At 39.8% G+C, this 12,129-nt stretch overlaps 1 protein-coding gene across 1 annotated transcript in view; it reads right to left on the bottom strand.

Annotated features, from left to right (window-relative positions):
* Nucleotides 1-10,991, bottom strand: part of LOC102672573 (hemicentin-2-like) — a 248,770-nt gene extending 237,779 nt beyond the window's left edge. Inside the window, 1 exon segment of the mRNA XM_031509648.1 lies at nt 9,787-10,991. Within this exon segment, the coding sequence (XP_031365508.1) occupies nt 9,787-9,910 (124 nt within the window). The 5' untranslated portion in view covers nt 9,911-10,991.
* Nucleotides 10,992-12,129: the final 1,138 nt, after the last annotated feature.

Raw genomic sequence — 12,129 nt, 5'->3', positions numbered from 1 at the left:
TTATGTGCGCCGAATTGCATGTACAGTTAAGATAGAGACGAAGGAAACTTGAAAATTAAAAATCGATTAATCGAACGATGTATACCCGACCAATTGTGGAATTTATAAGCGTAATTAGAGTGTAGGAATAATGGATGTGGAGGATGTGGAAGATATTTTCGAACATGGGAATGGAGTAACTTTGAATTATGTGCATACGTGAGTAATTGTGGAATTTATAATTTTTCGAATAAAGAAAATGGCGGATAGGTTTCATCATATATATGTATCGATCGATTTACTTGAGCAATTGTGGGACGAGTCGTTAACTTCGTTATTTCGTTCGATCAACTTTTAAGCAACGTTAAAGTAACGTCTAAGTAATAATATTTCCTTGAATCTTGCTCTCCTCCAATCTACCGTAGAAAATCGAGTTACCTTGTTTCTTTCACAGAAAATGTGCTATCGAACCAACAATCTGTATTTATTTCATATATCATTACGATCCGTGAAATAATAAAGATGAAAACGACTCGAAGAAAACTGTTATTGTGGATTATCGTCAATTTCTTTTTATATTGGAAATATTGCAGCACGATCTCTATTGAGCTATACTCTTAAGAACAATGTATTAAAACCTATGTGTTAATAACACAAGGATAATCACGAATAAAATTTGAATATTAATAACGCATCGCGTTTTATTGCACGATCCAATAATAAAAACAAAAAAAGAAATCTCTGTAATATTTTCAACATTATTACTTAAAAAAAAAGAAAACAAAAAAAATTCAAACAAACTTATACAAATAAGAAAAAAAAGGAAAAGGAAAATGTAAAGAAGAAGGATGTAACGTGAACAAAAAGAAAAAAAAAAATCTTTCCTGCACGATTATCGAGAATGTATCCCTGGTGGGGGGTCGAGGGCAGGATTTAGCCCTCGTGAGAGGCGGAAAGACGCTAATTTCTCGAAGCCACGAGGTTGGAGCCAGGCCGCGTTAAATTAAAAAGTAGTAATAATGTTGCCACGCCAATAATTTAGATCTTGCTTTTACATCCGGAACCAGTTAACAGCACCAGCGGCTTTTAGCCGGATCCTCCTACGCTCCTCCTTACCTAGGCACCCCTCCTCTCTCTCCCCGAAGTAAAAAACGAGGTTTTATGAAAATTGCCGGTCGGCTGCGAACGTTTAAATATTCAGCTCGGAGGAAACGGCATTACGAGAACGTTACCGCCTCGCCAGCCCGCCGCAATTCTCTCGAGCGTTCTCTCGTATCGGGTATACCCCCGTCGACGGGGGTTAAAGGAGCTTGGAACGAGCTTGATATTTCATCGACGTTGCATGCGCGATGATGGGTCGATGATCCAACCGTTGAAATATGTGTGGAAATAAATTTCTGAGCCGAGATAAATTCACGCGTTTCGTCTTCGTTTCGAGATCGAGATCGTTTCTCGTTTGTGGAAAAGTATTAATTATTATTAATATATTTCGAATTTTTTCTTTATGCTTTATGCTAAAAGAGAGAATATGTTATGATGTGTAGTTTTCTGTTTTCGAACTTTAGAGAAAGGAAAATAGAATGCAATTTATAGGAGAGATATCGAGGAAGGAAAAATAGGAGGGGAATAAACTCGCGATGGGGATGATTTCGATCGATACGATTAATCGGGAATTGGATAAAGGAGGCGAGTTACGGTATCAACAGTGAGATTGGAGACATTGTGCTACGGATGAGCTATCGATTCCTAAGGAGTTCCATTGCAGGGGATGGTGATTCGACAGAGTCGAAGGGGTTGATTTATAACACGACCTATAGACCGGCTAAACTTACAAGTGGCCGGCTCTATCCATGCAGATACAACGGATAAATGGATCTCATTTCTATCATATTGATATATTTCTGAACCAATAAGGAGTGGGGAAATTGCGTTTTCCTTTCGACGCATTCGTGCAAAATCACCCGTATCTATCGTGACGACTAAGTAAGAGATTCATACATCAGGAAATTGTGTAACCACTCACATCCCTGATGAAGTTTTGTATGTCTCTGGGATGCAGGAAAGAGCTCTTAGCATTTACTTTGCCCCACTCCTCTTAGAGATTCGCACGAACGCCAGATTCGCAGCCAGAATTAACGCGGATGATCAGAGGGCATGAAGCTATATTTCGAAATATCTCCATTTTCTCGTTTATTTTCAATGTCTGATTTCTACCCACGCGCGTATAAAATCCGATAAATATCTCACGAACAGATTTCAAAACGATTCAACGTCGACGCTAACGAAAAATACGAGACAATTTTTCTGAATTCAATTGCCAGGTTTTCCAGGTGATCGGCGGGATTTACATAATTTTCATTCAAGATGCTTCCACGCAAGTGAAATAAAAAAGGAAAAAGAGACGATCAATCGATTTTGTTTCGCGGAAAAAACGTTTGACGAGACCTTCGAATGAATGTCTTTTCAAAAGATTCGCGTTCTACTATCAATCTCTATTATCTACCCTTTCTTTCCACGAATATTGTAACACACTATTTCACACCAGAGAAATAGAACCATCGGAGGTTTATTAAATTAATTAAATTTCCATTTCGAGAAATATGCAGGGGGATGAATATAAAATAAAACAAAGTGCCATTGGTTCGCGCACGTTTCGATTAATACAGCCCGGATCGGATGCTTCAACATCCCCTCTGATATTTTTACGCGAAATTAACGGGGTATGGAGAGGAACAGCGAAATTTCGCCACGGTGGAACGCGGTTACCATGGTAATTCACAGTCCTCCATTTGCAAAATCTTCCGCAATTAACGTCGCCCGGAGGATCGTGTAAACCTCGCTCGACCGTAAAACTTACGAGCCGGAAGATTTTCCCTGCCTCGCTCCAGGAACTCGCGAATATCCTCCTCCTCCCCCTCCCCCTCCTCCTCGCGCGCGCGTTACCTCGTTCTCGGGCTTAGTTCATAATTTCTTGCCTATTGAAACCGAGCTCTGTTACGCCCTGTATAAAAATAACTACTACCTCTCCCTCTCCCTCCCCTCCCCTCCTTTCCTTCTACCTTCGAATTACGCCCGTTTCTTAATTACACGGGTGAAGCTCGTTCGATATCGCGGAAAATCACCACCCTTTACCCGCCTTACTCCTTAATACCCTTCCTGCTTATCCTGTCTCGCGATAAGGATAATAACGGATCTAATTATTATCTCGACCAAACCGAGATTACAAAGAAGGTTTATCTCGTGAAGGACACGTGAGTTTTCACCACCAATTAACCCAACTATTCGACCCTCGATTCGATCATCGTCTCGAGAAAGGTAAAGTTTCGCGGGGGTTTAACAGCCGACCGTAAATTTCCGCTTTACCGGCTTATCGTGCATTTTTCACGGTGGCATTAGGTATGCCATCCGGTCGTTGACGTTCGAAGCGTGTGTGTAATAAAAGCGTGAAGGCGGGGAGAGTAGTTGTATCGCTTTTCATCGAATGAAACCGCAACGACTGTATCCAGAGACTATACAACGAGAGTACGTTTAAAATCTTTATCGTTATCGTTATCCACGGACAAGAGCCCGTAAAAATGGATATCTCGTGCGGTGATCGTAATTCAGGATTTTGTTTAACGTTCCTCCTCTTTGTTTTTCTCCTATATTAACAATTGTACCCCCCTTTCATCCCTTTTTCCCATTTCCCATTCCTCCAGTCTCTTTTTTTTTTCCTCTCCTAGTTTTCTTTATGCCTTTTCCCCGCTTAATATCGTACGAGCTCGTACGATCTCCACCATTGTGCGAGTTAATTCTTGGAAGGAGTTGTTATTAAAATTCTGGCATCGCGCGATAAATGGTTAAATTTAAGAACGTCGTAAGAGTTGTAAAATATTCGAAAGGGGGAGGAAGAATGTAGGAAAGAATAACGAAGAGAATATCTTCTGTACAGGATAGCTTATTACAACGATGGAATGACGATGATAGCCCCGTAATGGGATTTCCTTTGATCGCGGTTTATGCGCGTGTACGGTGCAAGCATCGGGGCGCGTGGAAATATCGGGTTAAAGTTTTGCCACCTCGAAGGCTTGATAATATCATCGAGAGATTTGTTCGGTTCACGTTTTCCAACGACAATTATTATTCCAGTAAATTATCAAAGTTTGGCGAGAACGAGATCTTTCTAACGTTTCTGCATTCGTGCTGAAAAGACGACTCTGGGTTCTTAACTCGTGACCGGAATAGAACCGAAGATAAGTTCTACTTTTAACAGTTTCCTCTCTCCTCCTCTCTTATCTTCTTTTCCCTTCATCCTCGTAATAATGATAATAATAATAATGATACCTCTTGATAGATACTTATATCAAGATTACATAAATTGATATAATCCGCAGAAAAAGAATAAACTAAAATAAGAGAAAAGTTACTTTTGAACAACTTTTGATCAATGAAAAATGGATTGAAAAATCGTGCGTAAATAAAATCTAAATCAACACGATCCGTTTAATTATTATTCGAAACGAGTTTAAAATTATAATCGCGATACGTTCGACGAATATAAATCCCATTAATCTCAAGCATCGATCGGCAATGCTTCACCTCCACCCTTATTTTCATAAACACCTCGAATAAAACGCAACCAATCCCTATAATGAGAGAATTGTTCCGTTGTTAATTAACCTTATAATTAAACCAAATAAACCGTGCGCGTGTAACATTTCACCTCGATTAAAATTTCGCTGCGGTCAATTTACCCGTTCCAAGATCGGGACGATCCTTCCCTTTTTCGCCCGCGCCAATCGATATAACAACGTACGGCCAATTTGAATAATTACGCGCCGATTCCAATCTCGAATCGAACTCCTTTTCAACCGAGCACGATGATCATCCGAGTGTTTTATCGAGGCTTTTTCACAGCGTGAGCGTGACCGAGCACCCGACGTCGATTAATTGACCTCCAAGTTTTACACACGGTGACGTGTCGCGCGATTTCGCCCCATCCATCCGAACGTTCGCCAGCTTTTCAAGCGGAACTGATGAAAAAAAAGTGTACTTTCACCCCTTGACGAACGGAGTATCCTTGTACAAATCGAATGTACCGTGATAAATAACGGTATCAGATTATCTCTGTCGAAGAGAATATGTGTGTGGAAAGTAGTTTATTATATTCATTTTTTACTCTTGCAAAAATTGAATAATTAAGGGATTGAACGATACCAGGCTTATGAGAGATAATTTTTACAGTAATTTTTACAGATAACATTTGCTAAAGATTCTCTCATAGAAATCTTCGAACTTCGATTTAAGTTATGCATACGCAAGTCCACTTCGAAATTTCTCGAAATCCTTTCATCAAATCAAGGACGACGTCCGCGTGATTCCGCGTATTTGACGCGAAAATTGGCTTAATTACTCCGACCAACCGAAGGCTAAAGGACGAAGGAGGGAAGGGAGATTAGGGAAGGCAGCACGAGGCACGAAAATCAATCGTTCGTCCCCTCGATCCGCACGTGAGATATTTGGTAACGAGGAGAGAGAGAGAGAGAGAGAGGAATTACTCCTGCCATTTCGATGCCCTTGCGCAACATGGTTCGGTGAACAATCGTAATTCGGTTATCAGAAGGGCACGCAAAGGAATTTCCAAAACGATGGACATCTACATCGCACGCGAATTCGCCAAGTAATACTGTGAACGTTCGTAGAGGGTAACACGCGTAAAGACCGTGGACGGAATTCGTGTTACTCTAATGATGCGATAATAAGATGATTGGTGGACGTTTCTATATACCGTAGACGTCCTCAGTTCGATATAGAAATGACGAACATGTGCACGACTGGAGAAACGAATTCGCCAAATTCTTCCTGTGCTTTCTGTAACAATAATAGTTGGATTTATATTTTCTTTGTGATTATCATTTCTTCGAGTTTGAATCAATTAGAAGAAGAAGTGAAACGAGCAATTTCTTAATCAAGAATAATTTTGTCGGTTTCTTGTTCGATTTTTTGATAAATTCAAGTTTATATATGATCATTAGATTGCGAATTTTTATATAATTTCATATTTAAATGATAATCAATATTCTATTAATTTTATTCGTATGATAATTGAATATTGTAAAGTAATTTTTTTCAAATAAATCCAATTTTTTCAGATAAGCAATAGCAATTTGTTAAAAAAATCCATGAAATGTTCGAATTCGTTTTCACCGGCATAAAAATTCGCAGTCTAATTATCATCAGAAAGAAATTCACGAAATTATGTTCACATTCTGATCCTGAAGAACTCGACACCGTTCAGCGAAATCCAAAGGCAAACAACGAATGGAGCGATCTTCGACTAAGATGGATTTGTGGCGCGATTAACCGAAGAACGTTTCGCACGTTTTGGTAAGCTTCGAGGCTTAAAATTTCGAGGGCAGATTGGGATCTGTTTGTCGTCAGGATGAGCCAACGTGGAAAACTGTGCAACGAGGTGACGCGAGATACGTGCGATGAATTCGCGATATGGCCATCCCGACTTTTTGACGTATGACACGATAGAAACCCTTTTTTTTTTTTTTCGCGCTTTCTATAAACGTACGCATCCTCTACGAACAACCTGCATTCACTGCTCGTGAAGTGCATCGATTCTGATGGAAATTCTGACGAAGAAGAATTTGACGAGGGTGTTCAACAGGTTTAGGGCTTAAGCAAGCTCTTGTCTCGAGATTAACGAGCCGATATAAGGTGACTTTGATAAAAATGCCACCTCTTTTATCTTTTATCTTTTTCTGGCACTTGATAACGCGAGATAAAACGATCGTAATTAAAATCCATCGATTGAGTGGAACGTTTCAAAGAAAAGAATGCGATATAAGTTAACAGATTCATCTCACACGATGATTTATAACGAGAAGAATCATCCCTTTTAGCGAATCTATGCTAACAAAGTCTTAGATCGATAATAAAAGATCGATATAAGATCTTCTCCGAAACGTGCCATTTCCTCTTCCCTCCCTCCCTCCCTCTTTCTCGTCCCTTCATTTTTATCAACCCCGTTAGAAAATTTCACGATGTATATAAAATACACGCCAATAGGTTCGCTAATGCACTACATCCATGTTATTCGTTCAACGAGCTAAACGATCATCCGTGAGATATCGCGGCGAATATTGGCGATACGCGTTAAGTATACCCATTACTTTCATCAGGGAACATAGTAATACTTGGCTCGACCCGAGTCGAGCTTTGCCTCGCGCTTAATCTCCTGTGTTTATGGCCGGTGTCCCGTAAATGGCCAGTTCCTCCACAAAACGTGTAATAAATAGCCGCGTAATCCCGAATCCCTTAAAAAGTAATATCCACGGGGGGAGATATCGAGAATCGTTCGCCGATTCCTCGAGATCCGGGCGACAAAACGATTAGAAAGGAGGTTGGTTGGGAGGGGTAGCGAGGAGAGGTCGAGGGCGCATCATATTTTCTTACGTGGAAGAGCAAAACGTGGTTTTCGGTCGGAAAAACTTGGAAGCCCGGGGACTTGGATGCGTCGTGAACCCATAACTTCATCACGCGACAAGGGAAACGCAATTCGTAGGTGAACAACGCCGCAAAGTTTCCCGACTTGGCAATTTCCACGCGCTTCTATTTTTTATCCCGAGTCGACAGGGCACTAAATCTTGCCGCACTCTCAGCCACGCGGTTTCCCAGGGCTCGCAAATCGTCCATCTCTTCGCTTCCGTCGAGCTAACCGGAACCGGACAAGTCGCGACTGCGAAATCGAAATCGCATTTTCAGTGGAAACAGTTTGGAAACAGGATGTTTCGAAATGGAAAATCGATGGAACAAGAAAAAGAATGAAAAAGGAAGCAGCGTTTCTTTGTTCGGTTACATATATAATCTTTTGCGGTGGAAGCGTTTTAAATAGGTATGTGTAGAGCATATACAGTCAAGTGTAAATTTTCATAATTTATGGATTTGTATATTCGAGTTTCTAATATTGGATGATGATATGTTTCATCCAACGTTATTTCTCGGTAACAAAGTTTTAATGGTTCTAGAAATACGTCTATAAGTAACCTTTCGTGCATCGACTGTTTTTATACTGTTACTTTATAAGCTTTATACAAGCAATTTAAATAATTTAATTAAAATCGTAATAATAAAAATATTTTGTTGTTCCAAAGTTTTCAATATTTGCAAAAATATCTCGTGTAACAGATTACTTGTTGACAATCCGTTTTAATCTTTTAAAAGTTTTATTAAAAATATAAAATTTAAATACAATTTAAACAAGAAAATTCCCCTCCAACCAATTCTTTTGTTATTTTGTTTTCGACTAACGCGCAATTTCGAAACTTTCTGTATCGTTGCGGTATATCGTCAAGAAACAAGTTGAATATCAATTAAGACGAAACCAATCGCGCGATGGTTCATCTTGCTTTCGGTTAAAAGCCAGCTGAAACCGATGCATAGCTTAATACGATGCCGTGAACCGAGTCAAAGCGAAAAGTTGTCTTTGAGTTGGAAGCGCGTCCAACTGCGTCCAACATTGGCATTACGATGAATATGTAACACGCGACAAAACTTCCGGCCGATCGTTCGATTAAACAGGAAAACACTCGATCGATTCGCGGGATCTTTGATTAAAATTGAACACATGGGATCACGGATAAAATTTAGAGGAAATAATGCTTTTGAACTAACGTTAGAATCCACTAATGAAACCGATCTGCATTCCAATATTAGATATAATTATTATTGTTTCATAAATTAAAATGAGATTGAATCCGGAAACGATAAGAAAACTCAGTAATAAACCGTGTTACGGTTCTATCATCTGCATTTCCAACGACCATTCGAGGAAACGGGCCAGTTATATAGATTATATCGCGGAATTCAAGTTTATTAAGCGACCACTATCGACCAAGAGAATCGATTCTATGTTATGGATAGGTTAACGCAAGTTGGAAGTTTACTTGACAATTTTCTCGGTAATGGAGGAAGAGCATCACGAGGCTCGTGTATCAAAGCTTGAAAACTTTGCACTACGTTTCGAACGAGTGACAAAGTTCGAGGAAGTTACGTTTCCAGATTGTCGTGATCCCATTACTTTGGGGAAAGACCATTTTCCACTCTATGCAAAATCTGAGTTCTGAAAATCATTTTTTCTTTTGGCAAGAAATTTCAGATAACGATTCTATCTAACATCGCCTAGCAAATGAAATCATACGCGAGAACGACGGGATTATCGTTTGAAATCGATGAAATATCAAGTAAGAAACAACAATCGAGATTATCGAATCGTTCGCAAGTTTCACGCAGAAACATACTCCCCCTATTATTATCTCGAAACTTTCGAAACGATCTTTCGAAAAGGACGTTATTTCATTTAAACGATCCATGGTGTCGAAATATTCCGCAATCCTATCAAGTTTGAGAAAATTAAATTAAATTGATACTTATTTCCGATAAATTTTTTAGCTCTATAACATTCGAAATTTAATATTCGCAACCTAACCTATAAAAAAGACGAGAATATATATACGCTGAATCTTGAAATATATATTACTATCGAAAAGCTATTCGAGCGGAGAGAATAGATAACCTATAACACATAGGCCATTATGTTCGAAACAGAAGTATGTATACAAAATAAAAGTTTATGCGTAGTAAAATCACACGTTCCGAATTGTTTTTCAAACGTACAGAATTTCCAAGAATTGCTTATAACTTATAAACATGGCCTTCGTATTATCGATAACGATTAGTAAGCAATAACAATGTATCGTTTAAAATGCGTTTTAAAATTCACGAGATAATAATCGATATAAAATAGTTTTTTGTACTCACTGTCTTTCACACAGAAGGCGCCGATAATCCAAAGTGGGAAGAGTGGCACGATGAACACGTTCCAGTGTCTTGCATTCGTGTTGCACCGTAGACTCCTCCCGACGTGCAGCCTAAGGTAAATCATGATCGTTCCACGTGAACTCTCCGCGGCTCGATCATAGCAATCGATTGTCAAGCAGCATCTTCCACCAACTTCACTAACACTATGTTTCTCGAGATCACAGGACCTCTGCTTCAATTCACTTTATGGAAATTGTCTTCCTATATCCTCGTCCTGCGTGTCTTTCACACACTGCGGCCACATTTTCCTTGGTCGAAGAGGAATCGAACCAATCGAACGTAGATTGAATCGACACTATCAATCGATAAATCGAACGACGAAACGAGACGTTGCAAATACGATAACCGAAAAAACACACTTCAAAAAAAATCACTCTTTCGTCAGAAACACCGTTTCGTGATGCAAGAAAGCCACGGAATCGGCCACAAACACGAGCAATCACTATCGAAACGAAAGTAACATCACTTCCGACGCAATCAACGATCGCACGCGATTGTTTGACACGTTTATAACCCCGGTCTTTCTTCCCTCGTTCTACCGATCTACATTCACTACGGAATTTTTCTATCTTCTACACGATTTTTTAAACTTTGCCGTGGTTACGTTACTGCCTCGTAATAAATACACGACACGTTCTATAATAAAAATTCACGCCCGATATAAAATAATTTTGACAGTCGATCGAGAACGACGTAATGCGCGCCACTCGCACTCGGCGAGATTTCCCTGCTCCACCGGGCCGTGCGGTGCACACCGCTACGCTAAGCTGCCACGGTCGACGTTAGCGTCGCCACTGTCGCTGTGGCTGCCACCACTACTCTAATTTCCCTCTCCACTGGCGCCAATCCCCTCCACGATATTCTATTCCCACCATTCGCTATCTTGCTGTAATACTACTGCTAGTACTACCACTATCGCATCGCAACGAAGCTAGCTACCGACGTCGACGTCGTTGGTCGACGCCGACTTCGTCTTCGTCGTCTTCGTCGTCGTCGTCGTCGTTGTCGTTGTTGTCCACGTTCTCCTCGACGTCATCGTCAGAGTCGTGGTGCTACGTCGATCGAAAAGAGCCTTCGTTGTACGCGCCCGCGCACATGTTTTACCTCGCATGCGTATTGAACGCATGGTTTCTTCCTCTTTCTCGTTCTCTCGATATCGTCTATGATTCTATCTCCCTCGTGCCTCGTTTTTCCGCGTACATTCGTTCTTTCATCTTTCCAGTCGCTTTTTTCACCCGTGTTCGCGCAGTATTGCATCCTAAGACTACCGGGATGGTCTGGGAAAAGAAGTCAGCTCGGTGAATGAAAATGAATGAAGAGAGAAATTTATGTTAATTTCGACTAGATATTGCATCGCGGGTTAATTTGAATGTAAGTTAGACGCGACACAGGCTGATGATAGAAAGAATCGAGCGGAAACTTCGTTCCTTTACGCGAATCCTCTGCATTTTTTCCATACTCGATTTTGTTTTATAATCGTGAGGATTGTATGATATTTAAATGTGAATTGTTCATTGAATACATAATTTTTTCGAATAAGAGATATGTATATTTATAAGAATATTGATAAAAATTATAGAACATCATTCGTAAGCTTAAAAGTTGTCTGATAGTCTGTTTGGTTTTTTAATAACTCTTAAATTGGATACAGATAAAAAAAAGAAAAATAATTTTTGATATGAGAAAATTACTTATTAAATTAATTATTAAAATTGATTTTCACGATTCGAATCGTTGTTCTATAACGTGTATATATAATATATACATGTATCATGAATTTCAATAATACAAACATTTGTGGTTCCACTTTATGGCCATATAATAGACTCGATAATACAACTAATATTATATCCTTTCCCTTCCGTTTTTGTCCCGTTTCTTTGATCAATATTCTCATCTCCTGCTACATTTTTTCGTCATTCTTTTTGCCCGAGCAATCGTTTCTCTCCCCTTCCTATTTCCCTTTCTCCTACTTCTTTGCCACCGACTAAATTCGTTCGGGGTCGTCTCTCGAAGAAGTTTCTGCAACAAGACTGCGCGGGAGCGCACTTGTAAGAATGTGAACAGGAAACGTGGGTCGTGGATGAGAAAGAGGGTGAGGAGATGCCGGTGAGGATAGAAGCAAAAGGAAAGATAGCTTCCCAAGGAAGACGGAATTCCTATTAATTCCAAATAAAGCGACATTTTTCTCTGTGACGTTTGAATAGAAGTGCGAATCGAACTGGTCAATTATACCGAGAATTGAATGCAAATTCCTTCATGTTTCTCCGGCATGCTGTTCCT

Source organism: Apis dorsata, unplaced genomic scaffold, assembly GCF_000469605.1.
Source record: "Apis dorsata unplaced genomic scaffold, Apis dorsata 1.3 scaffold_165, whole genome shotgun sequence".
In the NCBI taxonomy this organism is placed as follows: Eukaryota; Metazoa; Arthropoda; class Insecta; order Hymenoptera; family Apidae; genus Apis; species Apis dorsata.
Note: the sequence above shows the minus strand (reverse complement) of the source record. Positions and strands in the feature narration are given on the sequence as shown.